General features: G+C 37.7%; 1 protein-coding gene across 5 annotated transcripts; it reads left to right on the forward strand.

The window, feature by feature from the left end:
- Positions 1 to 656: 656 nt before the first annotated feature.
- ZHX1 (zinc fingers and homeoboxes 1) lies at positions 657 to 25,724 on the forward strand. Of its 5 annotated transcripts, XM_045805695.2 has the most exons (5): positions 658 to 1,026; positions 7,606 to 7,718; positions 12,778 to 12,909; positions 17,050 to 19,899; positions 22,367 to 23,993. In XM_045805695.2, the coding sequence occupies exon 4, from the start codon at positions 17,275 to 17,277 to the stop codon at positions 19,894 to 19,896; it is 2,622 nt and encodes an 873-aa protein (XP_045661651.1). In that variant the 5' UTR covers positions 658 to 1,026; positions 7,606 to 7,718; positions 12,778 to 12,909; positions 17,050 to 17,274; the 3' UTR covers positions 19,897 to 19,899; positions 22,367 to 23,993. The 5 variants fall into 5 exon arrangements, with proteins under 5 accessions (XP_087720768.1, XP_087720769.1, XP_045661651.1 ...); XM_087864642.1 differs by lacking the exons at positions 12,778 to 12,909; positions 22,367 to 23,993 and adding an exon at positions 24,699 to 25,724 and having other exon boundaries at positions 657 to 1,026; XM_087864643.1 differs by lacking the exons at positions 12,778 to 12,909; positions 22,367 to 23,993 and adding an exon at positions 20,293 to 22,340 and having other exon boundaries at positions 657 to 1,026.
- Positions 25,725 to 26,741: the final 1,017 nt, after the last annotated feature.

The raw sequence follows: 26,741 nt of genomic DNA on the forward strand, positions 1-26,741 counted from the left end.
CTGCGTCGTTGGCTGGCCCCCTCCGCGGGACTAGTTCACATGGAAGCTGTCCGAATTTGAAGACCACGGCTTGAAAAGAAAGCCCTTCAGCAGAGTGGTTCGCGAGCGGAGAAAGGAGGGCTTTCGGGTAGCAAAGGGTGGCTCCGTCTTCAACGGCAGCTCGAAGTGAGGTTGAACTGAACTTTCGGTGTCGGCGGGTGGAGCTGCGATTTGTGGTGGAGCGGAGACCCGGAGGCGAGAAGAGGCGGGGCGGCGGTTGACAGAAGGTGGGGCTTCGGTCTGGAATCCAGACCGGTCTCGGGGAGGCGGGGCTTCTTTTGACAGTGGGCGGGGATTCCAGCGAAAGGGCGTGGCTTGTGTGGACTGCCCCCCAGGAGATGGGGCTTACGATGACAAGAGGCGTTTCTTGCGATCCGATGGTGACATTAGCAAGGCGGAGCGCCCAGAGGGCAGGACCACAAGTGACAGAAGGCGGGGATTGAGCTGAATAAAGACGAGGCTTCTGTTGATAGTGGGTGGAGCTACCGCCGGCAAGGGGCGGGGCCGCTTCTAGACCTGGAGAAGGCGGGGCTTCTGCTGACAGAGGGCGGGGCTACCACGGGCCGGGGCGGGGCTTCTGTTGACAGAGGGGCGGGGCGGCCCCTACCTCCCGGTGTGCGCCAATCCAGAGGGTAGAGGCCCGGGTCGAACCCCAAGGGAGCAGCGGGGTCCGGGAGCGGAGAGCCTGGCGCGGAGCGGGGTGGGGGCGCGCGGACGGCGCGCGCGCGGGAGGGCCCCGCCTCGGCCGGCTCCTTCCCTCCCTCCCCGCCCCCGGTCGGCCGCTGGGGCGCGCGCCTCGCCTCGCACCCCCACCCCCGACCCTCCACGCTCCGCAGGGCCCGCCGAGCTGCCGAGGCCGTGTGCCGGCCCGCCGAGCGGTTCCGGGTGTAGGGTTCACAGGTCAGAGTTGACTCCCTGAAAAGTGCAGCCGGTTTGAAATGCAAGATGGCGGCGGCGGGGCGCTGAGAGGCGCGGCGGCCCCTGCAGGTAGCGGCGCGAGCCGGCTCCGGGACGAGTGGGCCGGGACGCCGGGGACTGCGGGGGGGAACCGGCAGCGCAGAGCCTGCGAGCGGCGCGGCGGCCGGGGAAGGCGAGCGGCGCGCGGGCCGGCCGGAGGAGGGTGGCCCCAGGCCAGGGACCCCGGGGGCTCAGCTCGCTGGCGGCGGCGGGTGGCGAGGCGGACGCGGCGCGGGGCGTCCGAGGGGGAGGGACCCGGCCTTCCTGCACCAGGGAATCGCCTCCGAGGGACTGCCCCTGAGGCTCCTTCGCGCTTTCGGGGTGTCTGCGGCCGTCGAAAGAGCTGGGGGTGGACTCCGTGAGGGAAAATCTCAGCCCCAGTCCTTACGAGAGCACTGAGGAACTTGGGACTGTTGAGGGGAGTGAAGACGGTGCCTCCGGGAGGTTGGGGGGGAGGGGGGGGCGAGGCAGGGACGGCCGAGCCCAGCGATGTGGAGGGTCCTAGAGGAGGTCGGAAGGCCTGCCCTGAGGGGGCGCGTGGCCTCGTGGGGACTGCCTCTCGGAGAGTAAGGAGAGATCCTCTGGCTGGCGCTGAACGCCTTGGCACTGGCTTGGAAACCCGGGAAACCTTTCGGGGGAGGCTGTACCCCACTTCAGAGAAGGCTACGCACCCATTTCGGGGCCAGGCGGTTCCCCCACTTTGGGGCAAGACTCAGAATTGAGTCCTTAAGAACAGTATTCCGTTTTGAGGAAGACTGGGACTTAGAAGTTAATTGAAGAGAATGGAAACGTTTTCCGTCCCTTTCAGAAGGGAGACAAGGGAGGCCGACCAGGGACTCCTCGGAGCCTTGGGGCCTAACGGGAACAATCTCCCAATCTCGGCGGGGAATGAAGGGCCGGGAAGGAGCTGTGAGGGCACAGGGAGCGGGGTCCAAGGATAGGGAAGAAGAGCCCTGGCGGATGCCCTTTCCCTGTGGATTTACACCAAAGTTGTAGGTAAAGGGACTTGAAATTCTTTGTTTCGTGCAGCTCCCTCCACCTCTCCTCTCTATAGGTAACAAGGAGGAAAGCAAAACCCCAAAGAGAAGGTTCCGTGTGATATCCTTGGTTTAGGTTAGCGAAGCAGCAAGCTCCGGCCAGGCTTCAATGAGAGAGACTCAGGGTAGGGGAAGTAGGAAGCGGGGAAAGGGGTGGATAGAGGAGGAATACAGGGTAGAAGTGGGGCAGAGTGGGAATTCCACAAGGCTTTTCTGTGATCACAGCCCAGAGCTGAAGAAAAACATGAGAAGGAGCTAATCTTTGTGGGGGAGAAATGTAAAAAAAAAAAAAAAAAAAAAAAAAAAAAAAGGCTGATAGTTTGTAATGTGACTAGTTGGAATTCATGTAACTTGAAAAAGCAATTCTCTTGGAGGTTAAGAGGATAACAGAAAAGGGGGAAATCAAGGATTGGGAGATACAGGGTTTACAGGGAGGAAGAAGCAGCTTTCCCTCCAGGAAGAGTGCCTGTTTGTGGGTTTGGAGTGTATATGTGCACCTACCTACATGAGTGCACCTTTAGTTTCCTCGATATTGGTCATCATATCTCAGTCTTTGTCTGAAAGCTTTAACTTGTGTTATATGGTGTTACATGCGTTATCTTTGTGTCTGAAAAATTATCCAAAAAAAAAAAAAGTCGTTTGTTTTTATGCCATCAGTGAGGATGAATGGGAGTTGATTTTAATAGGGGTATTGGCCTTAGTATATCCATAGGTTTTTAAAAATTTCTTAAGTGGCAATTTTGACTCTTGATTTCAAGCAAAAGAAATATGGGTGCTGCCAGAGACAATGCATAACAGGATGTAAAAGGGCTCTCATGAATATTTTTTCCTCTTAATCTGTCTCTCCTTACTCTAAGCATTTTAGGACAAAACTGACTAATCTTATGCAAAATAAAATGTAAAGTGTTGGGTTCTTTCAATACAGAAATGATAGCATTTCACTTATCAGTGAATCTTTTTGTAGAAGTACCTCTCCAAATGCTTTATTTAATGATCAGGATTAAAGTGAGAAAAAAAGAAAATAAGAGTTGGGTACCTGATGACAGCTATGATTCATACAGATTTCTTGAACCATTCTAGTATTTTTAAAAGAGCTTTAATGTCTTTCATGGAAATGTCTTCTCAAACACATTTCAAGTATAAACTAGTTGAGAGCTGCACATTTGGAGTATTATTATACATGTGAGCTATTCTTTGGTTTCCCCAAAGTGCATGTAGCTCTAGTTTTGTATTCAATTCTGAACAGATTAGGCTGGATGAACCAGAGTGGCACTGATGCCAGATGGTTTGAAAATATGCTAAGGCTGAAAACATAAATGTGCTTGTGCTGTGCTTGTACTCATTAATAGTAGATGTCTTTCCCTTATAGCGAGCTTATTATTTCACTGGATTTGGAGAACAGTTTGTGAATGATGTAGCAATTATTTCATCTTTGGTGATACTTGTAAGGTTTTTTTTTCAATAAATGTGAATAAAGTTTTACAGTTATTTTATTAGTGAACTTAATAGCATAGGTGAGGTGGTTCATGTTGGAGATTTTCTCTTTTGTATTTATTTTACATTAAAACTGAAAGGTGATGTTATAATGTATTTATAGTTTCTTTCTTATAATGTTAATGAGGCACAAAAATGGGTTACTTGGGACTTAATTTGCTGTAAATCATGTCTTTATATTTAAATGGAAATACTCTTAAAATTACTAAAATGATTACAAATGTAGCTGAGGAAATAACCTTTTTATGTACATTGCATCATTGTGCATTTGGGCTCAAGAGACTCTACATATTTGAATATTAGCGGTGTTAAAGCTTCAGTGCCTAAGCTAGGTTTTATTCTAATATCATATTCATTAATTTAGGGAGGTGTTTGGAAATATGTATTGCACTGTAACCAGTGTAACACATTCACTTTTACTTCTAAATTTCTTTTAACTTAAAATCCTTCTAAACCATCCTATGTAATCTCAAAAGTAATTTAAGTTACATTTAATTGAAGGGGGAAAAAAACTGTGATGTTAGCCTTTGAATAATAGCCAATGTTTCCATAATATTACTGATCTATTTTATTGTATCCTTGTTGCTCTGATATATTTGTGGTTGTGAATAACCAAATTTGAATGGTTGAAGCTGCTGATTTATATTACTAATCAGGATATACATTTGAGTTTACATTTTGGAGATTTGTATTTTATACAGTTAATTTTTAAAGTAAATATTTATATAAATGTTTATGTAGTTGCCGAGTTTTGACCTTAAAGGACACTTAATCTTTGCAGTTTATATAATCAATATTCTATGATGTATTCAAGAGGTAGTAAGAAGGTCTTGTATACGTTCTATCTAAACAAAAATATGATGATATACTTTGGAAAAGAAGTTTTTATGAGCAGGTTAAGAATGACATTCATTCAAGGCAGTTAACATTTTTTACCTTTTTTTTTTTTTTAAAGTAGGCTCCACACCCAGTGTGGAGCCCAACACAGAGCTTAACGTCATAACCCCAAGCTCAAGATCTGAGCTGAGACCAAGAGTCTGTCTTGCTCAACCAACTGAGCCACCCAGGCATCCAAGGGAGTCAAAACTTTTATGCAGGATTTTTGTTTTCAGTTTATAGATTTAGATTTTTAAAAGCTAGTAGTCTCAATGCCTATCTGAAAAATCAAAACGTTAAAGTAGTCGCCATATACATATTATTTTAAATAAAAGAACTTTGTCATTAAATTTTAGTGATTTTAGATTTCCCATAGGATTTCTGACTCTCTTTTCGCCCTTCTTGAAGGTCTTTCTTTCTCTCTCTCTCTCTCTCTCTCTTTTTTTTTTTTTTTTTTGGTTATTGGGAGGAGTGAAAGGAGATAGAAAGATTTTGATATTTCTAAGCACTTCACTTATAATTATGTTTTTCTTCTATACTAAGTCTATTCCTTTTTACCTTCTAATATTGTCAAAAAGAAGTTTGTTTAAAACTTTGCTGGGGGGCGCCTGAGTGGCACAGCGGTTAAGCGTCTGCCTTCAGCTCAGGGCGTGATACCGGCGTTCTGGGATCGAGCCCCACATCAGGCTCCTCTGCTATGAGCCTGCTTCTTCCTCTCCCACTCCCCCTGCTTGTGTTCCCTCTCTTGCTGGCTGTCTCTATCTCTGTTGAATAAATAAATAAAATCTTTAAAAAATAATAAAAAAATAAAAAAAATAAAACTTTGCTGGGCATGGACTGTATTTGATAGTGAGGGCATGGTGGGGGGACAATTTCTCTTCATAACTACAATAAGATGATTTATATGAGAGCTCTGTTAGTTCTATGAAACACCTTTTAAAATGTGTTGTACATTAATGATTCTCCTTGAAGCTAAGGTCAGAGGAAGTATGTGTATGTTGGGGTGGGAGGTATAAATTATGATTGATTAATGTCTACCTGTTAAAGCCAACTTGTTCTAGCATTGCTTAATATGCTCAAAGGTATGAAATGGAAAATAAAATTGATTGATTGTTGCCCAGATTTTTAAAATATTTTATACTATCTTAACATCTAGCAAAGTTTATGTGAAGACTTCCTTTGTTGTATAACTTAAAGTTAGTATCTTAAATAAAAGTCAGAAAAATCTAACTGTGGACTTACTATGTGCCAGAAAATATTCCAAACCTGTGTTACACGTGTTTACATGTGTTATTTTAAACACATGTTTCTAGAGCCCCATTTTAGATGAGGGGGTGATGGCATAGACAGGCTAAGTCATTTGTCTAAGACCACATAGATAGTAAGTGACAGAGCTGAGATTTGAACCCATGCAGTCTGGTTCCAAAGCCCAATCTCTTCATCTTTATTTACAGTCTATCTTCTGCCAAAACAACTCATCTGTTTTATTATATGATGTATATGGCTGAAATGACTAATTTTTGAAGTTCATTCTAATCTTAAAATTTTAAAAGATACTTTGAGTTAGAGAGAAGTATTTTAAAATAATGCCAGTTTCAGGAGCTGGAATACCATCAGGCAAGTATGCTTTTCATCCAGAAGTATCAAGAAGCTCATTTGTTGCTCCTCTAGTTGCCTTGTGCCCTTACATGTCTCAGCAGCTCTTCTCAAGAGACTCTTCGTTCGGTAAAACATCTTGCAATTACTGTGTGATTCAAGAATGGATTCAAATAGGTTACCAATTTCCTATAATATTAATAATTCATTTTGGAAAATAACTTCCCCTCTTTGGCAGCTGTTTCCTATCTTCTCTTCTAGTCCACATCCTGTAGATGGATAGCTAAGGAGTTTCCAAACAAGGAGATACCAGGAAATGAAACTGTAGAATCCCAGGCTGCAGATAGTAGGATGTTCCACTGGGCCTACCAGGAAAATGCTCTTTTCCTTTTCGTGAAAATAGTATAGCTATTCAGCCTAAGCTTTAACTTAACCTGGGAGTATTTTACTAAAGGGTTGGTGTATTTACATTATTTCTTAAGAGCCTCTTCATGAACGTGTATATAAAGACAGACAGAATCAAAGGATAAGGTATTTGAAAGAAATCATCTTCCTTAATATTTATTTGCTTGGTTTATAGAGTTTCCATGCTTAAAAAACAACAGCTAAAATCTTCAACCCTTCAAAAGCACTATTTACTGTTATTTATTAAGAGAAGCAATTATAGTTTTTATTAAATTTTCCTGATTGGTTTAAGTACTCTGAATAATATGGCACAACATTTTTGGACACATATCTCAATTTTTGGAGAATGATTCTCAGTTTATTTCATTGTACAGTCTGATGCTTCACAATACACTGATTGAAAAGCCATTTGGTAGTAGCTTTCTTGCAAAAATGAAATAAACACAGGTCATTCCATTACATACCACATGCTTTGGGGTAGAGTACCACTAGTTATTGGCTTGTTGCCAGCATTAATAATCCTCTCCATTCCAATTAACGCATTATAAATTAGGATATAGATATCAGTGGGTTTATGTGTTAAACATATAAACATACACCTCCTCCCATAGTATGTGATCTAATGCATAGTTTTAGTTTAACTAAATTGTGTTTCATAACTTTTGTGTACTAATATTTTACAATTTCCAATTTCTTCATCTCAGCTTTTTTACTACAGTCTGCATATATTCACATTTTGAAAATTTTTATTGAAAATAATAGTGAAAATAGTACTTGGTTGTTTTATATAATATAAACAGAATTTGTTTTTAAAGATTTTATTTATTTATTTGACACAGAGAGGCAGCGAGAGAGGGAACACAAGCAGGGGGAGTGGGAGAGGGAGAAGCAGGCTTCCCACTGAGCAGGGAGCCCGATGTGGGGCTTGATCCCAGGACCCCATGACCTGAGCCGAAGGCAGATGCTAATGACTAAGCCACCCAGGCACCCCTATAAATAGAATTTTTGAGAATGTTTTAAATTTTGTGTTTCTTACTAATATTGGGTTTGGCATTTAAGTGATTCTTTTACAATTTCTATGAGGAAATTAAATTTTTTTTCAAAATTACATTTATTTTTAAAAAGCCAAGGCATAAACTTTAAAGTCCTAAGACTGAATTATATCTAGGATAATAAAGTGATATTACTCTTTTTTTTGTAGGAAATGGCAGATAGGTACTTCAGACCTGTTGGTAGTGATGGCCTGAGCTAAACACCTAATTTGAAGGGACACCCTCCGTGTCAAAGAACAGAATGCTGAAGAAGCTATGGCAAGTATGTGTTTCATTGTTTGGGTATAGTAAAACTCAGATTCTGATTATGCTGGCTTTAGAGCCCATGATACTATATTTGGCTAATGTCTTAAAAGCTTTTCTTAAAAAAGCAGCCCTTAGTCTTGACACTTTGTTAAGAAATGTACTTTCAAACTTGAAAAATACAGGAGTATTGGCTGCTTTAATTTCAAAGGAAATTGCATCACACTTCATGATAAATCTATGTGGCATATTAATAATTGATTTTTCAATTAATATTTGCTGAAATACACTGTGTGTCAGGCACCGCACTGGTGCTGTGGTAACAGTGGTAAACAAGACAAACGAAGGTCATGAGGGCAGAGAACTTTAGTGTGGGGAAACTGATCTAGAAATTTTAGTTTTTTTTTTTTACCTATATCCAGAAAAATGCTTCAAGACTTAAAAGAACAATTCCTGGAAATATATTTCCAATATATAGTCTACTAATAAGAGTTAATTATAATTCTAAAAATTAGGGTATTGATGATTAAGTACTTTGTTTTAGGTTAAGCACGCCAGTATTTAAATATTTGAATACATTTGTACATAATTACTTTTGTATTTTATTTAACTGACATAAACTGGCTTTTATAAGAAGCATTAGATCACATACCATAGTGTTGAAATATTTACACGTCCATGCAATTGTTATTTTATTTTATTTTATTTTATTTTATTTTTATTTATTTATTTGTCTGAGAGAGAGAGTACAAACAGGGGGAACAGCAGGCAGGGCAGGCAGAACAGGCAGAGGGAGAAGCAGGGTCCCCGCTGAGCAAGGAGCCCAATGCGAAACTCGATCCCAAGACCCTGGGATCATAACCTGAGCTGAAGGCAGACACTTAACCAATTGAGCCACCTAGGCGCCTCCAGTCCAATTGTTATTTTAGATAATCCAGAAAGTACTAAGAAAGATTTTTTTAAAGATTTATTTATGTATTTTATTTTTTTTTTATTTTATTTTTTTTATTTATTTATTCGGCAGAGATAGAGACAGCCAGCGAGAGAGGGAACACAAGCAGGGGGAGAGGGAGAGGAAGAAGCAGGCTCATAGCAGAAGAGCCTGATGTGGGGCTCGATCCCATAACACCGGGATCACGCCCTGAGCCGAAGGCAGACGCTTAACCGCTGTGCCACCCAGGCGCCCCTATTTATGTATTTTAGAGAGTGTGTGTGCGCATGTGCACACACAAGTTGGGGGGGTTGGTACAGAGGGAAAGAATCTTCAGGCAGACTCCCAGCTGAGTGTGGAGCCCAAACCGGGGCTTGATCCCACCACTCTGAGATCATGACCTGAGCTGAAGCCAAGAGTTGGAGGCTTAACTGACTAAGCTACCCATGTACCCCAGATTGCATAGCTATTAATGTGGTGGTTCAACTTTCATTTTTTAAAAATTGTTAAAGTCCTTACAAGCTGACATTACTAATACTTATTACTATTATCTTTAAAAGTATTTTTAATAATTGACTGATTATATCTTGAGTGAAACATGTAACAGTTATTTTATAAATAGGGAAGGTAACAAACAGATGAATGGTTTTTCAGCCTCTCAATGATAATCTCACTTGTAATCAAGAATAGCATTCTTGTGTTAGACTGTCTGTGAAAGATTTAACATACCTCCTTGAGAAAAGTAGGGGAAAACTATTTCCAGCAAAAAATTACTTTGGGGTAATACTACAAGCCTTAATAACAAAGATAGGAGATTTCATTATAGTGCTTATTTATGTATCACTCTCAATATGTTACATACCAACCTACACGCCAGCAGAAGGTAGAAAACCAGTATGTTAGAGTTACAGAGACCTTTCAAAAGACATTTCACTCCTCAAATCTGGGGTCAGCTCTTGCCAGGAGAATTCCGTCCGGCTTGGATTCTTCTTTTAATCTTATTAAGGTTGGCTTTCTCAGGTGGAAAAAAAACAGGTAGAGAGGATAGAATTTCTAAACCGTTAAGCCTTAGTTTAGCATTAGCAAAGGGATCTTCTGAAATTAGATGATTTTTGGCCACAGTTTCTTCAATACTTTTATTTTTATCACATTTACTCCTGTCTATATTCACCTTCATACTCAAATTTTTATTGTCTTGAGACCATTTTGGCAATTTTCTTGAGATTTATCCCTTAGGTAATGATTCTAGGTTACCATAATTCTTAAAAACATTTGTTGTGGATACAAATTTGGGTTGTCAAATTTCTCATTTAACTTTTTTAGGAACTTGACCATTGTTTCTAAGTATTTTTACATTTTGGCTTTGAAAAATGCCTCAAGTGTATAAAGGCCAAAATGGTTTTGCTTTTCTTAATTAAAGAAAACATCTTCTTAGACACTTTTCTTTAACATGGTGAATATTCTTTGTTTTAATTTGACCCCATTATTCTTTATTAAAATTATTATTTCATGCATTCTGTGATTTTGATGGGTTTGTAACTTTTAGTTTGAATACAAACATATAAAAATAAGTATTTTCAGTTGGCTAAACAGAACTCTGACTCAGAGAATAAGAAGTGAAACTAAATAGAATACAGAGTTCTAAGAATTCTCAGTATAGGTATGAATACATATCCTAAAGGATTCTCAGTTTATATTTTAGCTACCCTGAGAACAGTTTTTAGCTAGTACCAGCTCAAAACTAACATAATCATTAAAAATTATAGTTATTTTATGTGTTCATATTTGACTAAGAACTGGTATGAAAGTTGTTTTTATTCACATAAAATCTTACCAGTATAATATGATTTTGTGGCTAACGAAGCAAGTAAATTGTTGTCTGTTAATCATTTAATTTGAAGGATAGGACTGCCAAAAAAATAGAGGCATGGAAATTGAGTATAGTTGTGGCTCTGCTTAACTATAAAAAATTTTAGACTTTTTGTAGCACTAAACATAGAATTTGAAACAATCTACTATTTATAGTGTATTACATTGAGAACTTATTTTTTAATCTCTTTAAAGATGTAGAACACCATTAGAATATAGTTTTTTCCCGGACAGAAAAATAATGACTCTAAGTTCAGATTTGCATTTGCTGTTTTTTACAAGAATTCTTTTCTCCTGAATTTCACTGCAGGACTAATTCTGTGAATGAATTTATCTTCCTTGTTTCATTCTTAAACAGTCCACTAATTTAGACATATACTACTCATACATAAAACTGATTTGTTACAACAGAATTACAGATGTTGGTTAATATTTGATGAATATTCATTGCTATATTTTAATAAATAGAATATTCTATATATGAGGATGTTTTAATATTCTAATGACTAAGGTAGTTTTATTAGTAAGGATTTTACCATTGAAGTAATCTACTAGAAAGTAAATGCAGTTGTTCTTTATAACTCCTCTATAAATGAGTGTTTAATGAGGTAAAATGTTATAATACACAATTTTAAAGGTTTTTTTTTCCCCAGCAAATATTAATGAGGCCTTGATAGGCAATGTGTTGGGCCTGGGGATATATAGTAGAGAGCTAAGTAGATATTCTTTCTGACCATGTAAGAACTGCTGTTAGAATTGTCCCCAGTTTTTATACTGGTGATAAAATGAATTTTGCTTTCATTAAATGCTTTTCAGTAGAGAAACTTTGTTGTAATTATTTTGATGAATTAAGAATCATGAATTGTTTAGGGAGTATCCTACCCTCAGGAGAAGAGCCAGGATTCAGATAGAACCATGGGAATTGGCTTGACCTAGATCCATATGGGGCAGATTCTGAGTGCTCTTGAGGGTTCATAGAACTAGTTTGACTTCTCAGACCATGGAACAGCTCCCAAAAACGTGTGGAATACACTTGAATGTATACATACTCAGGGATTTCTGCTTCCCCTGGAAAAAAACCTTTATGTAGCACATGTTTTTGCCTTAAAAATAGAAAGTAAACTTTGTTTCCAGCTCCAGACAAATGACCATCAGAATATTCTAGTCTATTTGCAATTTTAAGGCCTTGAAATAATTTGTTTGTTGTATTTTATAATAAAGTAATGTTATAATAATATTAAAATTTGTATATAGCACACACAAAAATTTCACTCATAATCTCATGTGAAAATTTTATTTCTTTATATTCTCATCTAGTTTTTTTCCATATGCCTCCATATTTTCCAGTTATTTTATAACTAATTTGAAGATTTTGTTGTGATTTTTTAAAAAATTTAACAATAAATGGATAAATATTTTTTCATATTCCTGCACTTGGTCTTAGCCAAAAGGCTGAGAAGTGATTTTTTTTCATATTCCTTAATTACTCTTGATGACCATTTTTTAATGAACATATAACAGTTGTTGATCAGGTTGGGTTTTTTCATTTTGTTTTATTTTGTTTTTAATCATTTTTCTACTGAAAAGTTAACTGAAAATAGCTTTCAAATATAATTATATTTACAGTGCTGAATGCATTTAGAGCATAATTTTTTATCTTATTGGCAGTCTTCACTTTGCGTTTTAATTGCAAAGCCACCTAGCTAGCTACTCAGGTGTGCAACTGAACTCTACCCCCTCTTTACAGGTAAATAGTGCAAGGTTCCCCAAATTGATTTTGAGCTCTGTTTTTAGTTGACCTTCAAGTAGAGGATGAGATGCCTGTCAGCTAATAATGATTTCTGTATGGCAATTTTCCTGTCTCAGCCCCATTGCACTTTAATGGTAAAAGGAAATAAATTGGAACTACACCAAAGCAATTCTTAATTCTTTTTTACTCTTTCTGCTTTTTCATTCAATTTGTGTGCCTTGTCAGCTGATTAAGTTGCTTGAGAGAGAGAAAGAGGATAATACTAAATAAGTGGTATTTCTTCATCTCCCAAAAGAGTTTTTCAAAGACTAGAAAATAACATTAATTAGGTATCTACTGTGTATCACAGTGTGTGAAGCATTTTTATTTGATCAGCCTCTGAGGTGGATTGCACCCTTCTTATTTTCTCCAGGGCAGCCTTTTCTGCTTCCTTTCTAGAAGCCTCCTGCAGTAGGCTCATAGAGTTCCTGATATTGGTCACAGTTATTTTAAGTGATTATTTACTGCCTGTTTTTCTTGCTCAACTAGTACCCGACAGACCTGAGGCGATCTGTCACTGTCATCACCTTACGGTAGTGCCTAACACAGTGCCTGGCTCATGGTTGACATTCAACGGATGGCTGTGTGAATTTGTTGAATTGAAGAATCTTGGTTTTATAGGTGAGAAAACTGAGGTTGATACTGAGTAACTTTTACAGTCACTGAACCACTGAGTGACAGAGGAGACTGCAGAACCAGTGGTTTGATCCTATATCACAGCGCTTCTGTGAATGTATTCCTGTGGACCTGGTTTCTTCTGTCGTAAAAATGGGCTGTTTGTACCGAGTGCCCTGCTTCCTCCAAAATCATGACCTTATATAATCAGGACCCTGAGGATGCCTTTGTTTGCACTTTGGTCTATTTTTTAGCTATATTATACATTACAGTAGAATTGAGCCATTGGACCAAATCTTGAGGTTCTTTTGGGAATTCTCAGTCTCCCTTTAAAAATATGTTAAACAATATAGTGACTCTGGTTTTGTTAGGTAAATGTAAACAGTTTCAGGAGTAAAGTGGGAAGAGTGTTTCTCAGCTCTGTGTATTTGGGTATAGAAGTAACCTGAGCTTGAAGCCATCTTTAATACCCAAGATAATCAGATTTGAGTCTTTTGCATTACTGAAGACTTTTTTTTAAAAAAGGTTCTCTTTCAAGTAGCTTGTTTAAGTTTATATTGCCAAAACCAGTGCTTTCAAAGAAAAACACACAATGGTGCGTATACATCATTAGATTGTAAAATAACCTATGAATATTTTGTAATTTTTTATGAATTTAGCAAAAAATATTAAGGCTTTTAAAATTTTTTAATATCTGCGTAAATTCTTATGAACTGACCATTCTGAGCTAATGAGCTTATAAGGAAGAGAAATAAAAATAATAATTTAGCAAATTCCTATTTTTAAGTGAGATAAAATGAAAAGTGGGCAGTTTAACGTAAGACCTAGATAGCCAAAAGAATAAAGGGATCTTAGCTCCTCAAGTTGCTCTTCTGTGTCTCTTATTAGTACTGGTTACTCTGTTCTACCCCTGGGTGCCCCAGCCCTGCCTTACACAATGAAACAACCTGAAGGACACGTTAAATTCACTTTAGGTTAGTTTTCAAATTTCATGGCTCAGCAGTGGTAAGCTGAGGAGGATTTTTGGTGACACTGATACATTGTCTTAAAAGTAGTTAAGTTTTTAAGGCGCAGGCTTTCAAACACATCTCAGAACCCTTCAGAGGTAGAAGTAGGGTTTGTAGGATCCATGGGATAGGGTCAGGAAGTAGTTTAGCCTCTCTACTTCTCCAGTTAGACAGCTGTTCTTTTATCTGTTTTGCCCCAAGGCTTCTCATAGAATTTTGTTTGAAGAAGGGGCTCCGCTGCTTACAACAAAAAGTTTCAAAACCACCACTAAAGAAAGGTAGTTTCAGAAAAACAACAACAAAACAACAACAACAACAACAAAACCTATCTTTGATTTTTAACCATTAGTCTACTCCCAATTAAATATAACCTGAGATTCTTGGAGAATAACAGGTACAAAATAGCTTACTCCCTGCCTTTCAACAGTTCCCCTTCACTGCCAAAAATGGGGGTGCTGCTCATTTGTTACTCAACCTTATTTCGAGCTATTTGGGGAATTCCCTGTTTCTAATGACAAAAAAAAAAAAAAAAAAAAAAAGATCAAACAGCTATACTAGCACTTGAACAAAATAGTTAAAATCCTACTGAATTGGAGAGATGGCATTAGCTTAGTGTATAATATTCAGTTAAGAAATACTTTTAAATATCAGTGGTTTCTTCATATTCCCTTAGAAATCAAAGGCTGTTTCGGGGAGGGGGGTGTGGAATGACACCTTTGAGAATAGGGATTCTTTGAAAATAGGATACTATTATTACTAAGCTGATGCGTTTTATTTAATAATATGGGAAATTGGGAAATGAGTGATATTTAGGCCAACTTCCCATCTGTTGCTTGGATCCATCAAATGGATATGTAGTATATATTTGAATAATCCCAGTGAGGAGGATCTTGCCCCTTTCAAAGTCAGGGCATTCTCTCTTTGGACAGTTCTTTTTCCTAAAAATGTTTCTCCTTTTCCTGAGTCAGTATATCTCCTCATACAGACTGGGTTTTGCTTTATAATCTTTGAAGTAAACTTTTCTCCTCAGTTCAGATAGGACAAGAATTATACTAATAAGTGAAAATAGTATTAATTTGTGGTAGAGAATAAATGAGCCCACTTAACTCATTTTATTCATTTTTCTTTGGTTTAGACTTCAGAAGCACACTACCTTTCATTGATGTAGCATTAAAATTTTATTTTAAATATTTGGGTACAAAATTATTAAAATGTATGTGTATGAGCATAATTCACTTTTTCTTGATAAATCATGGTCATTCTTGTGAATTTCAGCTACTCTTCTCTATGGTGTTGCTCTCAGGGCTTGTTGAGTTTTTCTTTATTCAATTTTCTATTAACATATACGGTATTAGTTTCAGGTGTAGAATTTAGTGATTCGTCACTTAAATACAACACCCAGTGCTCATCACAGGTGCCCTCCTTAATCCCCAGCACCCATTCAGCCCCTCCCCCACACACCTCCCTCCAACAACCCTCAGTTTGTTCTCTATTGTTAAGAGTCTCTTATTGTTTGCTTCCCTCTCTTTTTTTTCCCCTTCCCCTATGTTCATCTGTTTTGTTTCTTAAATTCCACATATGAGTGAAATCATATGGTATTTGTCTTACTCTGACCGACTTATTTCGCTTAGCCTAATATACTCTAGCTCCATCCATGTTGCTGCAAATGGCAAGATTTCATTCTCTTTGATGGCTGAGTAATATTCCATTGTATGTTTACACCACATCTTTTTTATCCATTCATCAGTCGATGGACATTTGGGCTCTTTCTGTAATTTGGCAGGGCATGTTGAGTTTCATAGGACGTTTTCCTATTCATTCTAGTTAAAGTTAATAAAAATTTAGTGAGTCCCTTGTTCTAGGCTCTTTGTATGCAGAGGGGATACAGAAATGAATGAGAAGTCAACCAAGATAGTTCAGCTGGAAGAGCATTAGACTGGAGATACAAAGGTCCTTGGAAGAATGAGACTCACCTATAGTAAGGAGACCAGGAATATGGATAGGTTGTGGGACAGAAATATAACACTCCTCTGCCACAATCCAGTAAGTACTTGACTAGAAGATGAACCGAGGAGGAGGAGGTTGGATCCAAATTAAAGGGAGAAGGTGATCTATAGGGCATACAAAGATCATCACAGCATGTGTACAAACAAGGCTCCTGGCATAGGGAACAGCCTCTATCGTGTGCCCCTGGAACAGCAATTGTGTCTACTGTGCCCAAAGCATAAGAAATAAGAGTCAGGAGAGAAATGTCAGGAAGTTGAGGTTGAGGGCAGGTGTGAAGAGAACTACATGTGGCTTAAGGAGTTTGGGCTTCATTCTTCCAGCACTGGGGAAACTTTAAGTCAGGAGCCTGATATGATTAGATATGTTTTATAAATCCTGGTAGCATTGTGGAGAATGATTAAGAATAATGTTTCTGAAACTTTGATCATCCATATCTATCTTTGCTGCTTCTGTTGTACTTGGCTATGCTACTAGAATGATAAAACGGACCAGAAGGTGGAAGAGGGCATAACTGATGAATTGAATTTCTTATACATTTAATGGCCATAATCTCTGAGTACCTGTGACTGCTTTTTTATAGTTTTAAATTTCCTCCCTTGTTAACAGATTATCATTTCAGGGGCTCCTGGGTAGCGCAGTGGTTAAGCATCTGCCTTCTGCTCAGGGCGTGATCCCAGCGTTCTGGGTTCGAGCCCCACATCAGGCTCCTCCACTAAGAGTCTGCTTCTTCCTCTCCCACTCCCCCTGCTTGTGTTCCCTCTCTCTCTGGCTGTCTCTCTCTGTCAAATAAATAAATAAAATCTTTTAAAAAAAAACATTATCATTTCACATTGATAATAGTGTGCTTGCCAAAGCAGACCCTTCTCACACTTCCCTGTCAATATAGAGCTGGCTGAAAAATCCAAGTAAACAAGCCTGGGGCTGACCATGAGTACAGTATGTGACCTTCAGTGATTTGGCTTGGAGACATGTATTTTGATCCTTAGAGGATTTTTTTTCCTGGTTCTGGTCTTATTCTAGATCTTTATAACTGAGCTATCCAACAACTTCATGTAAGTGAAATATAACTGCAGTTTGTTTAAAAGATCATAATCATGCATTTAAAAACACTTTTAAATTTATTTTAATGTAGGTGATTGGAGCTGTGCTTCAAAAATTTCAGCAGTTCAACAGTATTTTATCTGCCAACAATAAGCTCTTTACTTGATTGCACCATGAAAAAGCTGCTAATGAAACTTGTTGAACATAAAAATGGACTTGAAGAACCAAAAGCCATTGTTTTCAAATGAAGAATACTGAACAGTTCTAAGCCTCAATGCTTTTTAATCACCACTGAGATTTTCCTCATAACATCAGAATGGCAAGCAGGCGAAAATCCACAACACCCTGCATGGTCCTTGCCAGTGAACAGGATCCAGACCTCGAGTTGATATCAGATTTGGATGAAGGTCCTCCTGTACTTACACCTGTAGAAAACACCAGAGCAGAGAGTATCTCAAGTGATGAAGAAGTTCATGAATCTGTGGATTCTGACAATCAGCAAAATAAAAAAGTTGAAGGTGGCTATGAATGTAAATATTGTACTTTTCAAACCCCAGATCTAAATATGTTTACTTTTCATGTGGATTCAGAACATCCCAACGTAGTGCTAAATTCATCCTATGTTTGTGTCGAATGCAATTTTCTTACCAAAAGGTATGATGCACTTTCTGAGCATAATATGAAATATCACCCAGGAGAAGAGAATTTTAAGTTGACTATGGTGAAACGAAATAACCAGACAATCTTTGAACAGACAATAAATGATCTGACTTTTGATGGTAGTTTTGTTAAAGAGGAGAATTCAGAGCAAGCTGAACCTACAGAAGTTTCTTCTTCAGGAATATCTATCAGTAAAACTCCAATCATGAAAATGATGAAAAATAAAGTGGAGAACAAACGGATTACAGTTCATCACAACTCAGTTGAGGATGTTCCTGAAGACAAAGAGAATGAAATCAAACCAGACCGTGAAGAAACTGTGGAAAATCCAAGTTCTTCAGCTTCTGAATCTAATACAAGTACTTCCATTGTAAACAGAATACATCCAAATACTGCCAGCACAGTCGTGACCCCAGCAGCTGTTCTTCCTGGGTTAGCACAGGTGATAACCGCTGTATCGGCTCAGCAGAATTCCAGTTTGATTCCCAAAGTCTTAATCCCTGTTAATAGCATTCCTACCTACAATGCTGCATTGGATAACAACCCCCTTTTGCTTAACACCTACAACAAATTCCCTTATCCAACAATGTCAGAAATTACTGTTCTTTCTGCTCAAGCAAAATATACAGAGGAACAGATCAAGATATGGTTTTCAGCCCAACGCCTAAAACATGGTGTTAGCTGGACTCCTGAGGAAGTAGAGGAGGCCAGAAGAAAACAGTTCAACGGAACAGTACACACTGTACCTCAGACCATAACTGTTATTCCTACACACATTTCCGCAGGGAGTAACGGTTTACCATCCATTTTACAGACATGCCAAATAGTTGGTCAGCCTGGTCTGGTCCTTACACAAGTTGCTGGAGCGAACACCTTGCCGGTAACAGCCCCTATAGCCTTGACCGTGGCTGGGGTTCCAAATCAAACAAATGTACAAAAAAGTCAGGCACCCGCTGCTCAGCCTGTTGCAGAGACAAAGCCAGCAACAGCAGCAATCCCACCTTCTCAGCTCGTCAAACACGAAACCGCAGCGGCAAACCCTGATTCATTTGGCATTCGGGCAAAAAAGACTAAAGAGCAACTGGCCGAATTAAAAGTCAGCTACCTTAAAAATCAGTTTCCCCACGATTCAGAAATTATCAGACTCATGAAAATCACAGGCCTGACTAAAGGAGAGATTAAAAAATGGTTTAGTGACACGAGGTACAACCAGAGAAATTCAAAGAGTAATCAGTGCTTACATCTCAACAATGATTCCTCCACCACTATTGTTATAGACTCCAGTGATGAAACCACGGAATCCCCCACTGTTGTTACTTCACAGCCTAAACAATCCTGGAATCCTTTTCCTGACTTCACTCCCCAGAAGTTTAAAGAGAAGACCACAGAGCAGCTCCGTGCCCTTCAGGCGAGTTTTCTGAACAGCTCCGTACTCACAGATGAAGAATTAAATAGGTTAAGAGCGCAAACCAAACTTACCAGAAGGGAAATTGATGCTTGGTTTACAGAGAAGAAGAAATCAAAAGCTTTAAAGGAAGAGAAAATGGAAATAGATGAAAATAATGCAGGTAGTTCCAAAGAAGAAGCTGGAGAAACTTCTCCCAGAGATGAATCTGGTGCACCTAAGCCAGGGAGTACAGGCAAGATCTGTAAAAAAACACCCGAGCAGTTGCACATGCTTAAGAGTGCTTTTGTCCGAACACAGTGGCCGTCACCAGAAGAGTATGACAAGTTGGCCGAAGAAAGTGGGCTTGCTAGAACAGACATCGTCAGTTGGTTTGGGGATACCCGTTATGCTTGGAAAAATGGAAACCTTAAATGGTACTACTACTATCAAAGCGCCAATTCAAGTAGTATGAATGGTCTGTCCTCCCTTCGGAAAAGGGGGAGAGGGAGACCCAAAGGAAGGGGGAGAGGAAGACCACGTGGACGGCCAAGAGGAAGCAAGAGAATGAACAACTGGGACAGGGGGCCATCACTCATAAAATTTAAAACTGGAACTGCAATACTTAAGGATTATTACCTGAAGCACAAATTTCTTAATGAGCAAGACCTTGATGAACTCGTGAACAAATCACATATGGGCTATGAGCAGGTCAGAGAGTGGTTTGCAGAAAGACAGAGAAGATCAGAGTTAGGAATAGAATTATTTGAGGAAAATGAGGAAGAAGATGAAGTTATTGATGATCAGGAAGAGGATGAAGAAGAAACAGATGATAGTGACACTTGGGAACCCCCACGACATGTGAAGCGGAAGCTTTCTAAATCAGATGACTGAAATGTAAGTTTTTCATCTGAGTGTATGTTCATCAACCACATACAGTTAGAATAGTCACCTTGTATCTGACACCTTCACTTTTGACAGTTTTTTTCTAAAATGGTTTTCCTTTTAGCTAATAAGAGGACTAGGGACCATGACTGTGGCCAAGAGATACGTGATTATTATGTGTGGTCTGATTATTATGATTGTTACATTTATTATGTAGAATTTAATGCTGCTTTAATTATTTACTTTTTTTTACACAAAATGTTTTTTCACTTTGTTTTAAGGGAAAGTTACCCATTCTCAGAGAAGGGAGACTGGTGGGGGGGGGGCTTCACAAATACTAAAGATAACTAAAATGTATTGCTTGCAACCCTCCTTCACTAAAGCTTCATTTTTTGCCTATTTAAGGAAAGAATTCAAAAACGAAAACTAAAAAGAAGGGGAAAAGTGTACCGAAGGACAGACTTACCACAGGGGCGAGGATTGCTCAGTTTTAGGAAACTAGGTGAAAAATGGCTATTTTTTTTTATTCATTGTATTGCCCCAAAACTATTAGGTTTTTAACTAGAGTTTAAAATGTTTTATGTGTTAAAAATATTCAGTAATTTTTTTGTTGAAAGCCAAAGGTCTGTTTTAGGCTCTGTGTAAATTCGTATTTGCTCAGATGGCATCTGTTTTTGAAAACTGTGATATAAATTATTTCTGTCTTAGAGATCAAAAGGTAAATAACAGATTTGATATTAAATTAACTCGGTTGCCTAAAGTATCTTCTCATTCTTTGTTAGAAAACAAACCTGCTACCAGCAGAAACACTGCATTTGTTAAAAAATACGTCTCTTGCTATAAAAGCGCAAGTAAACATGCTTTAAATCTGAAAGGTTTGGCATGTTCCTTAAATTTTAATTCTTTTGTACATTGAATCAATTAAAATTTCACTGTATACCTGATTTGGAGTTAGGAATTCAATTCTTAATACTTCTGGAATTTAATAGCATAGTTCTATTCTTTCCTACTCTCTGTTTTAGAGTATTCTAGGATATAACTATAGTCTATTGAGAATAACACACTTGTCACAAAACGTTTGTATATGTCCATCAGTAGTCCAAAGCATTTTATTATCAGAAATTACTGTGGTGTTCTCTAGCAGTAAAAAAGGAATCGAGACATAGATCCTCATTATCGTATGAGCATATTTACTTACTTCCTTAGCAGTTTGCATCCCTACCCACCCTCTACTTTTATGCTCTGTTATTCTGCACAGTATTTCCTTAACTCCCCCATGTCTTCCTCGCTGGCTTTATTTATTTTGCTAAACAATTATTTATAGAGAGCTTAATACGTACCAGGCGCTTTTCTTATTGCTTGGCAGTCCTTTTCCAGCCTTTCTTTTCATAAACATATTTTTTCAAGCAGAAAAACAGATGAAACTAAAAATGTACCTATTTTAGAGTAAATCTCACTGCAGTTCATAGAGCGTAATGTAAGTCACAGGAAGTTAGACGGTTTTGCGCAACTTTATCCTAAAGTACCACCCTCCGTTTCCTAATATCAGAAATTTTCAGGACAGTCTTTCTTCTGACCCAGATGCATAAAATATTTTTAACAGGCATTTTTTTTTTTATTGCTAAACACAAGAATTCTCACTCAGCCAAGATTAAATCAACAAATGTGTTGCTGCAGTGAATTGTCCCTGTGGTTGTAGTAACCTCAGCAGTGATTCTGGAGGGAGCTGCAATCTTCTAAAAATAACGGGAACTTTTTTGCACATTTTTTGACTTTAAGTTTGTGTGGATAATTCTCATGTTCTATATTGATACGCTAATGGATACTATGATCAAAAAAATTCATACAAATCTACAGTTTTCAAAACATTGTATCATATCTGTTAGACATGCACTTTCATGGTACATATTCAGGCATGCCTTTTAAAATATTCAAAAGTCTAAAATTATAAAACACATTAATTAGCAAGTTACTATTGGCTTCACAAAATGTTTCATCTTACAAAGGATTCACCATAAGTTTCCTCTTAATAGTTATTTCTTCACTTAAATATGGTTCAGTTTACCAAAAATAAGTAACCAAAACTTTTCCAAAATAGTTATTGCAAAAAGTGAAATACATATATATCTTTTGCACAAGCCAGACTTGTATATATAAATAGAAAAAAATACAAGAGCCTTTAAATTTCAGTCTGTTTGTTACAAAAACTGACAGTGAAATATGTACTTCCTACCAATAATTGTTTTTATAAATTATTACATATAGGTGAAAATGTCTATATGCAGAACGTATACATAGGAGTTGCACACAAACTGCAGTGCTTTATATAAGATGTATAGCAAGTGAGCTCAGTGTGAATAAGCAAATACAGAGCATGTATTTTCATGGCTAATTTGTATAATTTTTGTTTCGAAAGTGGTGAACATTAAAATATGGTTTTCTTTAAAATTTTAGTTTTTATTATGTTTTTCTTTTATAGCTTCCTAAAATGTTGGAGGAGAATCAATTCTTCAACGCAAGATGTCTGATTTACTGTGAATGGGCCCAATCTTTGATGACACTGAAAACGTTTTGGGGCATACACATTCTCAAAAAATAGGATCCAATACCCAAAAGAAATGGAACTTAATGTTGTGCCAAAGTTAAACTACTGCATTTGGCGGAAGTTCTGCAATGTAAATAGAACACTAATTAAACAACTTGTAAAAATTCGAATTTTAATATAGTACATTTTTATTCTGATATGATGGAGATGTTCTGATTCTTAGACTTTCTGAGGGGGTTTAATGACCACTAGAGCTTGTCCTCATATTTTGTCCAGCTTAATATACTGTATGTCTAGTGAGATGGGCCTTATTGCCTGTATTCTTTGATATGTGATTAAGCTCATAGCTTTGAGTGACCAAACATTTTACAGAGTAAAAATTGTTAGAAACAGGAGAAAGAAAAACCTGATTTATTTCTATGTCTTATTTATCAGGTCCTGCACTAAGATTAAAATTTGTGTATGGGCTTGGACAATTTTAGTGTAAGTGAAAAAAAAAACAGCCTATTGACACATGTTGAAACTGTAAGATTTTGTGATATCATTGGCCCTTAATGATTGGATCTTTAATTGAACACATTCATGGAAACCACTATTACTCTGTAATACTCCATTCATTTTTTTCATTAGAAGCTGAATTTGCTTTGTATTAAACTAAAGATAATCAATACTGAAGAAGGAAAAGAAAATGGCATAAGAATTTGGATAGGGTGAAACTCTGAAATAAATATTTTACCAAAAATGTGAAGAAGAACCATATAGTAAATATATACTTAGTGTTTTCTTACAATCATATAGAAATCAGAAATGTTTGTACAGGTATCAGATCAGAATTTTCAAGAATTATCTTTCACGGAAATTCTACTTTGTGTAGCAATTTCAGTAAAGAGAGAAAAATTTCTGAACTGATCATAATGAGTTAAAGGTTAGCTTTTCACTTATGAATCATGGGAGTGTTAACTGTTAACTCTTGCCATATCAGGAGACTGAAAGTTCATACTAACTTATAAACTTTGTAAAAGACCGGTGCTGTTCATTCACGTTGAGAAGGACCCTTTTTTTGTGACTACAGGATCGTTTTTCAAAATGTGCTTTCTTCATAGAAAAAAATGTTCAGTTTAATTAGCTCTGGATTTTAATTAGCTCTGGATTTTAATTAGCTCTGGATTTTTCTGAATGACCGGATGTAGTGGGCTTGGCCAGTTTCTTTTGTCTAATTTAATGAATAATATTAAGCTCTTGTTTTTACCTAAATGTTTGTCAGCTAATGAAATGTTATGAAAAAGCCTTGAATATGCATGCTGCTTTCATTTTTATAAACTTTTTATTTTTTAACTATAGCTTTATTAGTAATTCCAAAATGCTGCAATTTAGCTGATTTCTTCACTCAGACAGCTGGCTTTGTGGGTGGCTTTTTCATACTACTGTTAACTTTTTTAAGAAGAAGCAATGTAAAGACTGTAACAATTTAATGCACTAAACTGTTCTTTCTTTTACACATTTAAAAACTTCTTAAAGCACTCTGTATTATAATGATTAAATTGCTCCCTTTTTTAAACCATTGCTAATGTGGTCTGACTTTTGTTTGACAATTTTCATGTTTTCAAATTTGAAATGTCAAGTATTAGAAATGAAACCTTTGAATAATACACTTATATTATGTTTCCCTTGCAATATATCAACTTTGTATAGCCATAAATAACGAGTAGTAATTTTCCCCTCTGTCTCTTTCATAAACTTGGCACTTCATTTGGCTCTGATGTTTGATAGCTTTTAAATATATTTATTTGACAGAGCGAAACCCCTCTTCTCCCGGTTGATACTATCTCCTTGAATACAGAATAAAAGTTAGCAGCGACTAGTAGTTTTCAGTGATTTTTTTCCCTTTTATTAACTGAGTTTTTAAAAAACAGTGGTAAAATACACATAACAAAATTTGTTACTCTGTTTTTAGGTGTATGATTCAATGGCATTAATTATGTTCACAATGTTGGGCAACTATCACCACTATTTCCAAAACTTTTTCATCATCCCAAACAGAAACTCTATAACCATTAAGCAATAACTTTGCATTTCCCCTTCCCCCCTGCCCCTGGTAACCTCTAATCTACTTTCTGTTTCTATGAAGTTGCATATTCTTGATATTTCAAGTAAGTGGAATCATACAATACTTTTCCTTTTGTACCTTACTTATTTATCATGTTTTCAGGGTGCATTCATGTTGTAGTATGTATCAGAACTTTGTTCCTTTTTTTTTTTTAACTAGGCTCCATGCCCAGTGTGGAGCCCAATGTGGGGCTTGAACTCACAACCCTGAGATCAAGACCTGAACCAAGATCAAGAGTTGGACGCTTAACCGATTGAGCCACCCAGGTGCCCCTGTCCCTTTTTATAGCTGAATAATATTCCAGAATGTTTTGTTTTGTTTTTTGTTTTGAGTATAGTTGCCAAACAGTGTTATATTAGTTTCAGGTATACAACATAGTGATTAAACAACCCCATGTGTACATTTTGTTTATCTATTCTTCTGTTGATTCTTCTGTTATCTATTCTTCTGTGGTAGACACTTGGGTTGTTTCTACCTTTTGGCTAGAAAAATGCTGCAGTAAACATGGGCATACAAGTATCTGTTTGAGTCTCTGTTTTCAGTTCTTTCAGAGATATATCTAGGCATGGAATTGCTGAATCAAATAGCAATTCTGTGCTTAATTTTTTGAGGAACCGTCAAACTTTTCCACAGTGACAAGATGTTTTCCACAATGTCTGTAACAATTTTACTCCACCAGCAACATACAAGGGCTCCAGTTTCTCTGTATCCTCACCAACACCTTTTATTTTCAGTTTTTAAAAAGTGTTATTATAACTGTCCTAATAGGTATGAAGTGGTATCTCATGGTTTTGATTTGCCTTTCTCTAATGACTAAAGCTGTTCTGCATCTCTTGTCTGCTTATTGACCATTCGTATATTTTCTCTGGAGAAGTAAGTATGATTTCAAGTCTTTCGCCAAGTTGTAATTGGGTTGCCTTTTGTCGTTGCGTTTTAGGGGTTCTTTGTATATTCTAGATGACACCTTTATCAGATATATGATTTGCAAATACAGCCAATTCTCATTATCTACAGATTCTGTTTACAGAAATTTGACTACTCACTAAAATTTATTTGTAATCCCAAAAATCAATATTCATGGCACTTCTGTGCTCATCCACGCACATGTGAATGGTGGCAAAACATTTGAGTTGCCAATCTGCATGTTCCCAGATGAAGTTAAAAAAAAAAAAAAGCAGTGCTTTGCCTCTTATTTCAGCTCTCAGATTATAGAAAGCATCCTTTCTGTGGTCTGGTAGTGCCACTTTTAAGTATTTTTGTGTCTTTTTTTGGTGATCTCACTATTTAAAATGACCTCCAAGTGTAGTGCTGGAGTGCTGTCTAGTGTTTGCAAATGCAAGAAGGCTGTGAGGTACCTTATGGAGAAAACACATGTTAGACAAGCTTCATTCAGGCTGAGTGATTGTGCTGTTGGCTGCGAGTTCAATGGTAACAAATCTATGTATATTAAATAAGGGATCTTTAAACAGAAAAACACATAGAACAGGTTATCTATTGATCAGCTTATGAAAATGTTATGATCAAAAGCTCCCAGGATCTTAATCCTAGGAGCATTTGTTCAGTATCCCCTAATTCAGCGTTCATGGTGACTTTATAGAACATAACTATTGAGAGGAACGAGAACTGACAATATTTTCTCCCTTGTGTGGATTATATTTTCATTTTCTTGATAGTGTCATTTAATGCACAAAAATTTTTCAATTGTGATGAAGTTCAATTTATCTATTTTTGTTATTGTTGTTTTTACTCATGCTTTTGACGTCATATCTAAGAATACATTGCCAGGGGCAGGGGGTGGGTACCTGGCTGGCTCAGTTGGGAGAGCATGAACTCTTGAGCTCTGGGTTGTGAGTTCAAGTCCCGTATTGGGCCTAGAGATTACTTAATAAGAAAAAATCTATTGCCAAATCCAAGGTCATGAAGATATATCCTACATTTTCTTCTAAGAGTTTTATGGTTACAGTTCTTATATTTAGGTCACTAATCCATTTTGAGTAAATTTTTGTGCTGTGAGGTAGAAGTCCAACTTCATTCTTTTGCTTGTGGTAATCCAGTTTTCCCAGCACCATCTGTTGAAACAACTGTCTTTCTCTCACTGAATGGACTTAGCACCCTTGTCAAAAATCAGTTGGCTGTATATGTGAGGTTTATTTCTGGACTCTGACTTCTATTCCTTTGGTCTATATATCTATCCTTTTGCCA

This window comes from Ursus americanus, chromosome 9, assembly GCF_024610735.1.
Source record: "Ursus americanus isolate L20-20 chromosome 9, mUrsAme1.1.p, whole genome shotgun sequence".
NCBI classification, from domain to species: Eukaryota; Metazoa; Chordata; class Mammalia; order Carnivora; family Ursidae; genus Ursus; species Ursus americanus.